This window comes from Silurus meridionalis, chromosome 19 (genome assembly GCF_014805685.1).
Source record: "Silurus meridionalis isolate SWU-2019-XX chromosome 19, ASM1480568v1, whole genome shotgun sequence".
Taxonomy (NCBI): domain Eukaryota; kingdom Metazoa; phylum Chordata; class Actinopteri; order Siluriformes; family Siluridae; genus Silurus; species Silurus meridionalis.
The window spans coordinates 5,123,928-5,141,197 of record NC_060902.1 but is presented as its reverse complement, the minus strand read 5'-3'; the positions used below and the strand labels follow the sequence as shown (position 1 = coordinate 5,141,197).

At 35.9% G+C, this 17,270-nt stretch overlaps 1 protein-coding gene across 6 annotated transcripts in view; it reads left to right on the top strand.

The window, feature by feature from the left end:
• Window positions 1-17,270, top strand: part of dock3 (dedicator of cytokinesis 3) — a 228,867-nt gene that overhangs the window by 71,203 nt on the left and 140,394 nt on the right. For all 6 annotated transcript variants that reach the window (XM_046875282.1, XM_046875279.1, XM_046875280.1 and 3 more), the window contains exons 4-5: window positions 12,550-12,605; window positions 15,635-15,731. In XM_046875282.1, coding sequence (XP_046731238.1) covers window positions 12,550-12,605; window positions 15,635-15,731 — 153 coding nt within the window. The remainder of the gene's footprint in view (window positions 1-12,549; window positions 12,606-15,634; window positions 15,732-17,270) is intronic.

Sequence of the window (17,270 nt, the reverse complement as noted above, 5' to 3'; positions counted from 1 at the left end):
GTATTGTGAGATTTTGGGGAACAACCTCCTTCCTCTGTGTGGAGGAGTGGGCCAAAATCCCTCCTGCAGTGTGTGCAAACCTGGTGAAAAATTACAGGAAACGTTTGACCTCTGTAATTGCAAACAAAGGCTACTGTACTAAATATTAACATTGACTTTCTCAGATGTTCAAATACTTATTTGCAGCTGTATCATACAAATAAATAGTTAAAAAATCATACATTGTGATTTCTGGATTTTTTTTTTTAGATTATGTCTCTCACAGTGGACATGCACCTACGATAACAATTTCAGACCCTCCATGATTTCTAAGTGGGAGCACTTGCAAAATAGCAGGGTGTTCAAATACTTATTTTCCTCACTGTATGTAAATACTTATGGATGTATTTACAAAAACCTTATTTGATTTAACTTATAAGAACAATTAACATGACTTTATTCTCCAGTGGGTTTGCTATGCCAGTGAATACGTTAGTGGGTTTGATCTATACCTACAGCAGTATAACTTTTGCTAAAGAATCAATTGGTTACACACAATTTAATAAGGAAACCAAAATAACAAAAACATTTAAAAGTAATATCTCTGTGAACCACACTTTATAAGCATAATGAAAAATCAATCACTGCCACAGGGACTTTTTGAAAAGAAAACTTTATCAAGTCAAGCTCATAGCACTCTTGGGAGCTAACGCTAATGCTAACTTACTTTCTTATTCTTAACTTTTTTGTTTTATCTAATCGCTATTGTCCTATTTTCAGACAAAATGACAAGAAATTACTTATCAGTCTGGCAGAAAAATAAGCAGCTCTCAGATTAGCATAGATACTATACAATAAGGTAAACAATAGGTCTGAGTTTGAATGACAAGTGAGCAATGCGTCCTGCCAGCAGTCTGAACAATGCATGTTAAGCACACAGTGTTGGGCTGATGATGAAATGGCTGGCAAAATGACAAAAAAAATCACAACATATAATGAGGAGAAACGTTCAACCCAAAGCATAAGTTTTTTTTCTTGCCAAAATGATCCACAGATCTAAAAGAATCTAAAGAAGCTAGTACATTATCAAGTAACAAGGGCACTGTAGCACACTCCATGAACTGTTTCAAAGGGACTGAATAATTAGAGCTAAAATCCCTAGATTTTTGGATTTTTCTGTTTTGCACTGTATTGAAATTATCCTAATTATTCATTGCGTTTTGCATATTAAGAAACAAAGTTGGCATCAATTTAAATAAACGTAAAACTTTTTATTATTCAAATTGTATTAAAAACTAAATAAGAAATGTGATTCATTGTGCAGCCTTTTAATAAGCATAATGTGTACTATGTATGTAGTCAATAATGTTAATAATGCTGCTTAATAGCTCCTTATTCAGACGTTAATAAGCACAGAATTTTATTGTAACTGGATCTACATATATTTTCATTAAGCATCCCCTGCTTTAATCTATTATAATCAAAACTTATTAAACCTTCCAAAGCTGCCGCCACCATTTGACGCAGTTGGATTAGATGAATCTTGACAGGGTCTAATGCCAAATTCACTGCGTTGTCATAATATACTGTGCATGAGCCAAAACCCCCCATACAAAAAACAAAAAAGTCTCTTATTTTTTTCAATCTATTTTTTAGTCTGGCCTCCTTTCAGGCAAAGCAAACAAGAAAGATGAGCTCAGCTCGCTCTATTTCAAACTCCAGATTGATTAATCACCTTTTCTATGCTATACTTTACCTAAAAAAGAGATGACTTTTTTTTTTTAACCACGCATCATTTGTTTTTTGCTGAAGGTTTCTATTCTGGTTTCTTCAACCAGGCTCCATCCATCTGTAGAGCCTTCAGAGATGAATTCCAGCCTATTAGAGCAGATCATTACTCTTTACCGTAGCAGAAATGCAACCCAATACCACACATGGAGAGGGATCAAGTGGGGGGTTAGAGAGGTAGCGAGATTCCTGACAGGCTGTTAGTCACACATGGCTCAGCTATTAATCAACATCAGCGGGAGTTAAAGATTTAAAAAAAGTCTTATATTTATAAAATATAAGAAAGCACCGCAATGTCCAGTTTATGTTTATTATAAAGGAATGGTGCTATTTAGTATTTAATCTACCATGTTACAATGATGTTTGTGCTGTTAATAGTCCAGAAAACAGATTTTTACTTTTCTACCATATACAGACTTACAAATGGTTACATTATCAAACTGAGTTGTTTTTATAGCAAGTCATTAAAAAAACACAAGCAATTGAAAACAGTGTCTTATTAAATTGGTTTGATTACGGTAAAAGCTCTGAATTCATTTTCCTGATTAGACACAGCACCTTGTTGGTTTTGCAATCGAATCAAAATGTATTCATGATGTTTTTTGATTGCTTTTGAGTGCTTAACCGCTCACAGAGTTAGGGTTAGATGGATTCTTCTGCTCTTTTATTGCTTAATTAATTACATGCCGGGTTTTTTTTGTTTTTACTTGGTACTTAAGCAGTTACTAGAGATGCATAAAAAGTGTTCTAGACAAAAACATGGTGTACGAATGGTAGGAATGTGGTGCAAAGCTCATATTTGTTAACATTCATTAATTCATATTTAGTAACAGTGTGGTCTAAATTCATTCATTTATATTTAGTAGCTGCCTAGTCAGAGTTTATGCATGTGTTTTAATGACTTTTGTCAGGGTTCATTCATTTATCTTTAGCTTCTTCCTGTTTAAGGTTAATTCACTTATCCATAGTAACTGCCTACTCATGGTCATTTGTACAGTTTGTATCTGGAAATTCTGTATCATGACTATCACTATATCATGAGTGAGTACAAACAAAACAATAATTGTAGGAATGAATTATAGAAAGAATGTACTGTGTCCAGATCTAGTTAAAAGTAATTAGGAACTCGAGTGATGTACCTGATGTTGAGGAACTGTCACTTCCAGTAATCACACACCATGCTGACTGAGCTGGCATTACAGTGTTCTCAAGTATTTCATGGGGCATACTGAGGGGATGGGGGGAGGAATGGAAAACCTGCCCACTGCAGGACATTACACGAATTTCTTAGTCAGGGGCAATTTTGAGCAAGCAACAAACCTACCGTTATATTATGTTAGAGATGGGAAATAACTGCGGAATATTGTGCTCTGAAACCTTGCGATTTGAACACCACTTTCTGTGCACTAAATAAATTACTTTATAATGTTAACTGTAATTTCTAGTTCTTTCACCTTCTTCATAAACTCTGTAATATAACATAAAAGAAAACAGTGCGTAGGAAGATGCCTGTGTAACAATGATTTTGTTCACTGAATTTTTCCTCCTTCTTAAAGAAAAAGTGAAAACAATTGTATCCTGGGACATCAACAAGGCCTTTACTGAGTGTTTATGTACTATCGAATTATTAAGCAAACACCAGTTATTCTGCTACCCACATAATAAAAGAGAGAAGAAAAGACTGCCAGTGATGATTCTGACATGCAGAGGCTGCTTTTTTCACTTTTGCGTTTCTTTTGCTTGAAGCAGGAAATGCTATTATTATTCGGCTCATCGCTGACCTTTTTTTGCTAAGTGAGCGTTCAGGCAGAGGAATGGAAGCTGCGCTATCTCTACATTGCCTCCCCCGATTCCTTGTTCCTAAACAGTTTAAGGTACACTCTAGCTGGGAGCAAAGACCATTAGTAACAGCTCAGCGTGTTCACCCCACTGACTTCTCTGTATACTACCTGATTCTAAAGAATGTAGTAGCATTTGAAGCTGTACATCTCATCGATGATCAGACTCAAACGTGTGTCTATGCAATTCAATTCAATTAATTGTTATTTGTATAGATCTTTCAACAATGGACATTGTCTCAAAGCTTTTACAGAGATAAAAAAAAGGTAATAAAGTTGTATAAAAGAATGTATAAGTTTGGTGTGTATAACTTTGTTCCTTATAATTGTAAGTTTGTCCTTAATGAGCAAGCCAGTGGTGGCTGTGGCTAGGAAAAACTCCCTGAGATGGCATGAGGAAGAATCATTAAGAGGACCCAGACTGAAAAGGGAACTCATCTTTATCTGCGTGGCACCAAATGTCCATTCATTACAGGTCCATCATTGTTGAGGTGTGCAGCGATAGGTGCTTAATGGCAAACCTGTTCATGCAACCTGTTATCCCGAGCCATTATAGTAGACTGCTGATATTAATTAAAGTCCAAATCAACCCTCAAAGTTCTTGAGTTGCTCAAGAAACATCATGTGTATATATAAAAATCAAAGCATCTGACAAGGATTGTGTATAAAAGCACAGGTATTTTTGCCCTTGTTTTTGAAAATGGTGTTTTTGTTGACGAATCTAAACAGATAACTGCAATTTATATGAACAGTTCTGCATTTAAGAACCTATTACTGAACAGCACACCTCACAATGATGGGACTGTAATGAATAGACATTCAGTGCCACCCAAATGAGTCTAGTTCCTCTCCTCTTTCCATCTCAGAGATTTTTTTTCTTGCCTGTCACCACTGGCTTGCTAAAAACTTTCTTTCGGCTTCTTCCATTAGGGGTCGCCACAGCTCATGTTTGATTTGGCACGTGTTTTTACGCTGGATGCCCTTCCTAACGCAACCCTCCCCATTAATCCGGGCTTGGGACCAGCACTAAGAGTGGCTGGGGTTGGTTCCCTGACCGGGGATCGAACCCGGGCCACAGCGGTGAGAGCGCCGCATTTTAAACACTAGACCATCAGGGACCCTTCACCACTGGCTTGCTAATTATTGATAAACTTATAAGGGACAATTTATAGGCATTAAACTTCTAGGCACTAACATATATTTTCATATTTTATAACCTATTTATCTCTGAATTAAAATAAATTAAACCATATAGAGGTACAGGCATCGCTAGAGGTAAATTTTTTGATAACCGATTGATAACATACACACAGCACGATTGAAGTTTAAGAAAATGGCAGCAATTGTTGTTTGGATCTCCTCTATAGACTATAAATTGCATGCGAACATGTTCGATTTTAGTCCTTCGGTCATCTTCATGAGCCGTTTTTATCCTGGTCAGGGTTTCAGTGGATCTGGAGTCTAGTTTGGGATTACCTTGGGATTTAACACATTCTGGATGGGATGCCAGTCATTGTGCCCACACACATTCACACACTCGCACATCTAGGGGCAATTTAGCACCTTCAGTCTACCTACTGGCAAGTTTTTTGAGAAGTGTGAGTGAAATGGAAAAAGCAGGAGGATAATTACTTGGACAAAACTCACAGAGAGTATATAAAACTCCACCCAAATGCTGCTAACCTACATGTCATGTTAACATCTGCAGTACTGCTTATTATATTGTAATATTTTTGCGCTTTACTCCACATTCGAACATTAGAGGCAGTACAGCCACTTGACAAACAGTAGCCCAGCCTCAGGACTGAACAAGGGGCCATGAAACTGTGACTTGTTGTGCCACTATGCCATCTTTGTTTTAGGCTGTAAGGAATAAATCACATTGCCTTGTGGACTAAGTTGTTAATGTACAACTGCTCAATGTTGTTTAGCAAGTACGCAACTTATGGTGGCAGTGACGGTTCCTGAAATTACCAGACCAGTAGCTCGAAGGGTATAGATAATAGGTGATTTTTGCAGACAATAAACATTTCTGCTGGAAAAGCCTGCTAGTATAGACACAAGCCAGACAGCCCCGAGCTCCAAAGCAGCTCTCACCTGCTGAAAGTGAACACGACTTCTGTAATGGTGGTACCGAAGAATATCTTAAAAAGGATTGGTGTGACCGGTTCTTCTATGCAGCACTCACTGATTCCTACAACATGCTGTGCTTAAAAGCACATGACACCAAGGACTAAGTAACTCGTTTAACTCCAATCTCTCCTCACCTACCTGGCACACATATTTATTTAAACAGAAGTATAAAGTAGTAGTGCGTAACATCCGATATCACATAGTGCTACGGCTCTGCTGCTGATTGAAAACCTCTCAAAGAAAAAGTTTCGAAAATTAAACAAAAAAAAAACCTATCAAACAAAGTATTGTACGTCATGATGTTATTTTCGGATTTTATCTTGCAGTGAATAATTTGGTTTTAAAATTTGTGCACTGACAGTCATTCTCAAGAAGATCCATTTACCAAACTCTGTATTTTTAGAAACTGTTACTCTGATCCTGGTTTATATTGTATATCTTTGAATACACTATAGCGCAAAGAAATTATATGTAAAATATCGCAAGTATGCATAGCATCACAGTTTATATTAAGGCTTCTTTATTGGACTGGGTGACACTTTTAAACCAATCGATTCTTAAATAGCAATGCAGTCTGAAAAGTGTCCTTCACACATTTACTATAAATATCTTAACCTTATGGTACACTTACTGGTGTGATATCAATGCCATGTCCAGCATAGACCAGTATAACTGTATAACAAAAAACAGAATTGCCCCTTGTGTGAAATGTATTAACAGAAGTATTGGATATTAATACAAACTGAATCCAGTAAATTAGTCATTCAATTTATCCTCTTTTCTAAATTGTTAGTCTGAGCTGGATTTTAGGGGTTGAGTAAAATAGGACACTCCAAACTGCACCGTTGTCGTTGACATGTATGATTCATGAGTTAGCATTCATAACGAGCCTGGGGCCATGTGGTTGTATGGTCGAAGTGTCTCTGAGCTGCTGTGGCATAACACAGATGTGCAATCTTGCAGGACAGGACGTTCACGGCCCATATATTTATCAGCTCTTTTCCTTCCTTCTTTATTACCTCAGTTGATTCAGTGAGGTGTAAAGGCTAAAGATAGAATGTTGTGCCCAGAATTGCTGCCCAGAATTTAATATACCCCGGCATAGTGAGCATAAGGTTGGGATAATTAGGATGTGTTTAGATCTAGTTATTGATGACTCAGAAGCTGGTCAACCAACTGTTTTCAACACGATGTTCATTAGACAGGTACATGCTCCAAAATTGAATGGAAAGATTTCGCATTGGAGTGCAGGTTATTATTACAGTAAAGTGAGACAAAATTTATATTAGGATGTCCAGCAAGCACATATGGGGTTGTTTGGTCAGTCTAAATACTTTGGCAGTGTAGGGTATGTCTGTTGCTTGAATTAATGGCCGGGAAGTTTGCTGTAATACTTTAATTCTCTGTTTGGTACTATTGTACCATCTGTACAGTATGTGACTGTATCATGTAACACTTTGTGCAGCTGTGAATCCATGGCATGCTCTTCAGTGCAGTGCGTTGTGGCACCTTAGTGCAGGATGACTTGCTGTCCAGTGTGACAATTGAAAGTTACTGTTTTTCAATTTTGTTCCTTTCTTTTCTTTCTTTATATTATTTCTTTTTGTGCTTTTTCATTCTTATTAATTTTTTTCTTCATATTTAAAAAAATCTTTCCATTCTTCTTTCTCTTAATTTTCTTCGTCTTTTTTTCTTTATTTTCTTTCTTTTATTTTTAATTCTTCTTTTTCTCCAAATACATTCTTCTTTTTCTCTCTTATTCACTTACTTCTTCTTCTTCTTTTTCTAAAGTCTAAATTGTTCATTTAAATGTAGGTAACATATGACTAGTATTACATTTGGAAAGCAATTAAAACAAAAGATTAACTACAGATCAGCTAATACATTGTCCAACAAGTCAATTTACTTTAAGGCTTTTCTTGTCATTTCAACCATATACAGTGCAGTACACAGTGAAATAAAACAACGTTCCACAAGTGGTGCTACACAAATCAAAATAAATGAACACAACATAGCACAGAACACACTAGGACACTACATAAAGTGCATGTGTGCAGCATTTTCTGCCAAAAAAACAAACAAAAAAACAAGTTAGTGAGATGGTAAATAAAGTGACATTGCCAAAGAAACAAATACAGTAGATGTGTATAATACAGTGGAGAATAGTACATTATACGAATAAATATTGTATATGTATGTATTGGATGTTTAGCAGCATTTCTGTGCACTAGTTTTGTTCGAGTGTGTGAGTGGGTGTCAGTTTAGTCTCTTTTTAAAGTGCCCAAATGGTTTGGTACTTTTTTCCAGATGGCAAGAGGGTGAACAGTATGTAAGGGGTGTTTGTGTGTGATTAGCCACCATGCTAGTGGCCTTGCGTATTGTGTAATGATGAAGGGAAAAGAGACACCGATGATCTTCTCAGCCATCCTCACTATCTGGTGGAGGTTCAGTAAACAAAAATTCACTTGTTAAACATGAGAGTAAATTTCTGGATTGCTGTGAGACGTGTATAACTACAGCAAGAACTGATTTAGCACTCCGTGAAGATGTCTACTGCAGTAAACATGAATTCCCAGTATCCCAAACAGCATCAACTGAGCATCATGTTTGCTCATGCCAGATTGAGCAAAAAGTGTCCCAATGCCTATAGTGATTCACTGAAATATGACATATTTTATACAGCTTCTACCACACTTGAGTTGAACACAATGCCTGTACATAGTAAGCTCAAAGTGAATACAAACAGACAAGCGAGAAGGTTGGATATCAAAATGAAAATTTGTGTTGCACCCAGGCAGAAATGTATAGAATAGTGTGTACCAAGATTTACATAGTGGAATCCTGTGAGTATGTGTGTGTGTGTGTGTGTGTGTCTCATTGTGTTTGTGATGGGGTGGGTGGGCGCCAGGTGGTCAACTAGTGGGTAAGACAATTTTATTTTCTTTCACTCACAGCACACAAAAGCAACTGACTCATAAAGCGCAACTGACAATTTTTCTTTTTTTAATTTAAAGGTAAGTTGAGAAGCAATATAGATAAACATTCATAAAACAATTCCTCACAACGTTTCAAAGCGATGATGTACAGAACTTCACACAAAGATATAGAAGAAAATGTATACATGTATTTTGGACCAACCTAGAAAATAACAAATAACTGCAGAAAGGCCAACCTGCAGTCAGGATTTGCATTTCACATGTCGGCAAATGAAAAACAATCAAAAATTAATTTACAGAATTAAATTAGAACAGAATATTCATTTACAGAATATCCCAGACATAATTATTTAAATCCCTGCCACCAAGATGCTCCTGGGTCGGTCATGGAAAGAAAAACTTAAATCTGTCACGAGGCCCTTTTTTTATCCTTGTTAGAAATATTAAAAGCTTTTTTTCTTTTCACATTTTTATTTACAGCATTAATATAATAGGCTGTATATTAAATTATTAGGAGACAAACAGTAGATCTAGGTCAAAATCAGACATTGAGCACCCCCATGAAACCAACATGGCATGATCCTTGTTTCATAACATCTCTGCAAAGATTTAATTGTGAGATTCGTAGTCGAATCAGGCACCTCCTTTCAAAGCATCAAATCTTTAACTATTCGGGGTCACCCCTACCTGCTGTTATTTCATTCCAATTCATTTGTACTGTGATTCATGTTATATAGAATGTAAAGCATGTCGGAAAATGGCAGAAGGCATGAATAGGTTGATCTAAATCAGGATTCTACTCAATACGAACTTCTTTGTTACCATGAATTATTCACAGTTAAGTTATTTTTTTGTATGGTAAAGGATTTTTTTTTATTTTATGTTCATCCTAAATTTAGGCTGTTCAGCTTTGGGTAATAAAGTAGTTTACTAATTGATAGAAGAATAACATTTTTCTTAAGCAGCATATTAAACAATATGTGAATAAAATTTGGTTTCTTGTCAAGGACAGGCATTTATATTATATAGAATGGCATTTAGGGAGCATCTTACTCTCTAGATCAAAAATATGGTCCACATTACTCTTCATTAGCACCACAAGGAACAAAACTGTCCTCCTATAATAGCATTAATGTGCACACAGTTCTAAGCATCTAGTGTTTTAAAGATTTAAAGTGATTGTTGAAAAATATAAAATGTGTGAACATATGAAATTTAGTCCAATTTAAGACAAGTTTGGTACAATTCATTTGGTACAATCAGCAAGACAGACACACCATATGACAGGCAGATCATAATGTAAAAGAAACTTACAGAAAATTACAACAAAATAAACTAAACAAACATAAGACTTTTGTCTAGTACAAATAAAAACAGCTGGACACACAAATAACACATGATACAAATTAAAGTAATGCTTATTAACCATACTGAGAGAAAAAGCCTGATGAACATGAAGTCCATACAAAAAAAAGACGGTGCAATGTAAATCTCCAGACCGAATCTCATTGTACAGGTTTACAGTAAATATGTGACGTGTTTAGCTACTGTGTGTTGGTGGCGTTATTGATACCGCTGTATTTTTGTTACTCCTGTGAGAGTATCGATATTACAGGAGGATATTGTGAGTACAGGGATGTTTAACAAGAGAAAACAAAAGAGCGCAAGATTAATTTCAGACTCAGCATTTTCTAGTAACATGTTTTTCAACAATTTCATATTAATGAGAAATCTAACATAAAAGTAGTGGAGATGGCAAAGTCCTAGTATGCAGAAAAAAAAAAAGCTGTACAATGCAGTTGCCATGAGTTACAGCAGAGATGCCATTGCCAGGTTGGTGAAAGTATTCCAACAACTTGTTTTTTCCAAAAACAATTTGGTATACATATGATATACAGATCTATTTTTATTGTATGATGTATGAGAGATGAATTTGGGGCTTATGAAAAAGGAAGCACCATAATAGCCTGTTTCTATACAGAGGCTAATCAAAAAAGATTCTGTCTGTTTTTCAATACATCATTTTTTATGCTAGGTCTTCTGCGTTTCTTTTAACATTTTCTCTGCAACCGGCCAACCTTGGTTAGCTCTTCTGTGTTCACCTCACGCACTGTAACAATGACAATAGGAATCTTGCTTGATAGCCCAATGTTTGAGACTTGGACATTATTAATGTTGTCAATATTATATAAAGTCTTTGTTCAAGAGCTGCTGATGCTCTCAGTAGTTGGGATAGTAGTGATGCAGTAATACATTACATAGTTTTACAAGTCTTGATTTCAGATCTGGATAGTAATGAATTACGTTCACACAGATTGCTGTATTTAGTCAGGTTTTAGTGCATTTCTACTTTTTATTAAGTATGTTTTGTTTGAAGTGTTGTACTTCACTACATTTTAAATCCCATCTGCTACTAAGTCAATTGTAAATCAAAAATGTAATGCCGCTTTGCTCAAATTACTCAAAAAGACATTGTCAAGTCGTCAAATTTATTTGTATAGCGCTTTTCACAACAGACATTGTCTCAAAGCAACTTTACAGAAATCAACAGTCAAGGTGAACGGTGTGCATTTATCCCTTATCCCTGACATTGGTCATGACATTGTTGGCACTAGCAACCTGCTGATAACTAGAAATCAATTATGCTAATGCTAAAGATGTCCTATTAAAATGACCACCTGTTTGAATATTAATAAGGACATGACTGAAGGACATACATAATCACATCAAAATTTATAACTGAGTGAATAATAAGAGTGATAGTTCACTTCTTTTGTGTTACCCGTAATCGCTCTTGCAATTTTAGGAGCAGAGTGCAGTGCAGGTACAGAACCAGAGCGATACACTGCTGAGCACAAGGACAACAATAAAGCAACAAGTGTGACTTCTTTTAGGAAGACAAACTATGCTTTTTGTTACTGTTACTGTGGCTGTCCCATTGCTCAGCAGTGTATTATCATCATATTATTACAGGTAATCCCATACTCTAGAAATAAATATCTCATAAAACCCCACTTTTGAACATTTTTAATAGCTAACATTTACTTTTATCTTGTAACTTTTTTGATCAACAATTTTACTTATACTTAAGCAAAATAACATACAATTAATAGTATATATTTTTTTTTAATAGATTATTTTAATACTCTTTCTACCTCTGCCTAAACTCAGAACAAAAAGTTGTTCATTTAGAAAGCATGAACATATGACATATGGAGAGTGGGACGATATTTACAGTTTCCTGAAGTTTCCCCCCTCACTCATACCATTTCGTGTATATTGGTTTACTGTTAAGTGTGTACTAAACAGTAAATCAATATACACTATATGGCCAAAAGCACAGTATATACACACTTGGCCATGACACTCATATGAAATTTGTTTCTAAACTGTTACCTCAAAATTAGAAACACACAAGATTTCCTTTCACTGGAACTAAGTGACCTTGCCCAAACCCTTTACAGAATGGTAATACCTCTGCCTTAAAAGTAAGACCCATACGGACACGGTTTGGTAAGGTTGCTGTGGAAGGGAGTGGCCTGCATACCAACTTCATCAGGTCTTTCTTTTGGACATCAACCCCAAACCTCTTGAGCATTAGTAGCTGGATAGGAGCAAATCCCCATAGTCACATTCCAAAATCGTTCCCAGCAGGGTGAGTTTACAATAAAGGCAAAGGTTGATCGCAATGGTTTTGGAATGATATGATTAATAATAGGGGGGGGCACACAGTTTTTTCCATATAGTGTAATATTCTAAATTTGTGTGTTAAAAGATAAAAAAATATTTTTAATTCATCAAGAATTGGCATTTTATGTAATAATGGTGAGATTTACCATCAATCTTTTTTATTATTGTTTTTTTTTTTTTTACAGGGGCTCTTCCCAGCCAGCTATGTGTATCTGCGAAAAGCTTTCGTCACCAACCCAGGGTAAGTACCTTTCTGCTGACATTGAATAGTGACTGGGAAATTATAATAGCATGACAGAGCAGATATCACTTAGTTGAAAGTAATGTTGGACCATTCTTTTTATAGCTTTTCTTCTTTTACGTTAACTCTGTTTGTACTCTTGTTTTACTTTCAAGCAGACCCTCTGCATGACCCTGATCACTGTACTGTAACTCAGTTTCAGGGTGTTACAGATCTTCTTATACCCTAAGCCATCTTTGTAGAGAGCAACAATTCTAAATTGCAATTCCTCAGAGTTCTTTGCCATGAGGTGCATGTTGGACATCCAGTGGTCAGTATGAGAGAATTGGACTCAAAGCACCAAATTTTAACTACTCTAATTCAAGAAACACAAATTTGTATGGTCCTGCCAAGCAGACAAAAACATGAACATGATGAATAGGACATGTGGCTTTGCATGGTTATATGGCATACAGCTGTTATCACTTAGGGTGTACTCACTTTTGTTGCCCGCTATTTTGACAATAATGGCTGTATGTTGAGTTATTTTTAGAGATCTATACTGCTTGAGAAGATATACTAAAATGGTTGCTAAAATGTGAGGGGTATACTCACTTTTGTGAGATACAGTTGATGCTTTTTAAAGAATAATGCATGATGGGCTATTCTAAGATAGGAAAATATTCTATGATGGTGGTGATCTGATATGGTCCATTGCAAAATGGATTTGTTTACTGTATACTGTAACAGCACATCCTGAGGGTTTTTTTTATTCCTTTATATATATATATATATATATATATATATATATATATATATATATATATATATATATATATATATAATTATATTATATACTGTATATTTATATCTATTCCTTTTTATGTATGCTGTATATCAGGGCTAAAATGATTCCTTGAGTAACTCGAGTAATTTGAATACAAAAAAATCATCGAGGCAAATGATTTGCCTCAATGGTTCATTTAGTCCATTTAACTGCACATGGAGCATTGTATTTCCCTATGGACAGTTATTACTGATGCACCACCTGCTAAACTCTGGAGAGCTCTGAACAGGTGAACACAGGATATGCTGCAGAATGAAAAAAATTAAAAACAGCGAGGGAAAAGAAGAGGATTAATATGGAAGTCAGTTTCCGCCACAATAAAAAAAGTTGCCCAAGTCTGCCTTTTTGTATTCAGTCTGATATTCAGTAAATCTGAAGTTGTTTATTGGATCTTTGAATTTAATGAGATTTTAAGGTTTGTGTTGAGTTTGAGGCTGTGTATTTAAGCTGACGTGCATTGAGTCAGAGTTACACTAAGTCTGAGGTGGTGTATTGAGTCTGACTCCCGTATCCGAGATGTAAATTTTGTATTTTGTTTGAAATATAGTAAATTAGTACCATTTAGCTATTTATCGTTTCTTAACAATTGCTTACTCAGAAAATAATCAGTTGCACGAAAGAACGAACGAATGAACAAACACACCCACACACACACACACACACACACACACACACACACACACACACACACACACACACACCAATTCTGTTCTAGCAGCACTATTGCACTAACATCAATATGTTACTCTTAGGGCAAAATACTTTTCAGGTATATTGGTTAATTTCTTATACCAAGGTTGTCACAGTTTTTTTTTTTTAGCAATTCACAGTAGTTTGATGACTTTTTAAGTTGTTTTCTTTTTTATTAGCAATTTTTAGGTGGTTTTTGTCATGTTTTTCATTTCATGATGCTCCAAATGTTTTCAATTGGTGAAAAGACTGCAAGCAGGCCAGTTCGGCACCCAGTCTCTATTTTTTTATTTGTCTTGGCTTTCGCTGAAAAACATATCTGGATGGAAGCATTTCATACCTTTCAGCCTTGATGATACTTTTCCAGATTTTCCAGACTATTTCATAGGCACCAATACACTTTTCGTTTTAGTAATATCTACTTTTCTATCCTTGTGTTGTAGCCAAATGGCCTTACTTTTTCTTTAAAATGGTACATTTTCTTAGTTTTAACATTATATAGATACCTAATTTAGATGTTTTACTAGATTTTCCAGTGTGGTTGTGGAGATTTGTGCTCATTCACCAAAAAGGGCATTAGTATACTCAGATACTGATATAGAGTGAGGAGGCCTGGGCTGCAGTTGTAGGGTTGAGGTCAAAGCTTTAGAGCAGGCCACTCAAGATCTACTTTAGTTCATGCAAATCATACCTTCAGGAGGTCACTTTATTCACAAAGGCTCCAACTTTGCCTCCAACTTTCTAACAGTTAAAATCCCAGAACAAAGCATACATTTCAGACATAGTCAAAACAAGTGCATTTCTACATTGAAACTTGCACCTGCATCTCAAGAATATGTTTGGGGTAATTATGCATTCGCTTACAAACTGCCTGAATGCATCATAAATTAGCCATACACATCTGTTTGTACTGTATATTATTGCTTTATTACATACATCTCTTCACCCTATTAACTAGATCTCTGCCTTTACAGTCATTTTATACTATTTCTTTTGAGTAAAAAGTCACACATGTTCATAAAAATGAAAAGTGGGCTTGGTAAGATACATTTGCATAGCACAATACAAAAAATGATAAAGGAAGGACATGACAGGGCTGATGGAGAGAAAATGGGATGGAGAGATAAATGGCAAGACAGAACAAAAGAGACAGTGGGGGAAAGACAAGGCACGGGAACAAAAAAGGAGCCATGGAAGGACATTTTGTTACATTCCTTACAGTTAATGACTGCTTTGACAAATAAAACTTACAAGAACAAATACTAGGCATCGTTCGATGATGTTTCTTGAGTTCTGTCTGAAATTGAAAGCCTTTGTAATCGTGGGCTTGTAGTACCATCACAAGGCACTGAAGTAACACACCTTTTCAATGCATTCAAATATGCTAAGTAAAACCATGCTAGATTGTATTAGACACCTAATTAGTGCACTACATGGTAAATAAGACATGTCATGACCTAAGACTTTCATGTACTCTGTTCTAACCTTGCAGTCTTTGTGTTTTTGTGTGCAGGCAGTATGAGACAGTGGTGCCTCTTGAAGATCCCATCGTAACCGAAGTCACCTCCACTTTACAGGAATGGGTTGTACTCTGGAAGCAGCTCTATGTGGTGAGATTTGATGTTGCATACTTCTATTCAGATGGATTGTAGCTGATGTGGTCAATTTTGGTGTGGGACTGAACTAAACAGAAATATAAACACATGGTAGAAGTGAATTCTTCCTTAGGACTTTTGATGAGTAAAGAATGGTTTCTGTATTGTGTTGATCTGGTGCTGTTTACACTGTAGTAGCACGGTGATAATTAGGTGCTTGACTTTGTTAACAGTTACTAGTACTCATAGGGCATGTTTGGTGTTGTTTAGAGTTTTTTTTCTGCATTCACAATCTAAGTTTGCCTCTAATTGGAGAAAATTTGGGTTTTGCGCAGTTCCAACAGAGCCTGCTTTTCAAAGACTAGAAAAAAATGTTGGAAGTGTGTGGAATAGGATTGGGGATTGGTGTAGAGCCTTGTGCGGAACTGTTTTCTCAATCCCACTGAATTTGGGACCATTATCGCCAGCTCACACAACGTTTGTGTCCTGCTCTCTCTTGCGATATTTGTGTCTACTCCCACCTGCTGCCGCAAACATTACCATTCACAAACTGTCACAGCTGATAAATATTGTGTAAAGATGTACACAAATGCTAGGGCTACGATTAACTTACAGATTGATAACAAGTCATAAACCATTAATCTGATAAGCAAAGTAAAATAAAGCAATGCTAAGGTAAAGCACCACACATGACAAACACCTTGGGATTTTTATTTTTAGTTATTTAGATTAGCCTTAAAAAACTCAATTTACAAAGAACTTTCAAACAAAAACATTACAAATAGTGGGATCAGAGTAACTCAAGGACTTGACTCCCTTAAAAGGGCATTACCATTTACTATGGATTACTACTATTAGTACTACTACTGCTACTACTACATGCTACATCTTCTACTACTACTATTACTATGTACTCTTTATTACTGTATAGCTTTGGTTTGGTCAGACTGCAATTAGCTAAGAACCCCATACTGTATGGAAACAAGATTTCAGAAGGTTTTCTCGCAATGCTTGAATTGGCTTTAACATCTTATTAAACAGAGCAATTCTAAAACCTTTAAAATATACAAACATTTTATTGGAGGTGAGAAACTTGTTATATTACCTGACTTCAAAGTCAACCTTACATTCAAGCTTAGTGTGCCGAAATGATTGGTATAATTATGTATGAACAGCAGTGTGCTCTGCAGACAATAATAAAAGGTTGCGCTGTGACATTGTGCTTTATGTAGGCCCCCTTCAGATTATTGTGCATTACTTTAAGTAATGACAATGACAACGGCCCTAAGTCTTGTTCCTGATCTCGGAGTTTTTGTTAAATTCCTTTCCTCTCTTTTCTATACTTATGTGTTGAAACCAGCTTTGATTTATAACAACTGTAGCACTATGATGTTTGATATTCCTGAGCAAAATATTTTCACAGGTCCTTAGAAGTAAGTCAGTCAACGCTTGCTGGTAAGAGGAAGAAACATAGAAGAGGTACACTGTGATCTTGTTTTCAGCTTTATTCACAGCTTGTTCTAGTGCACACAACACACACACACATACGCACAC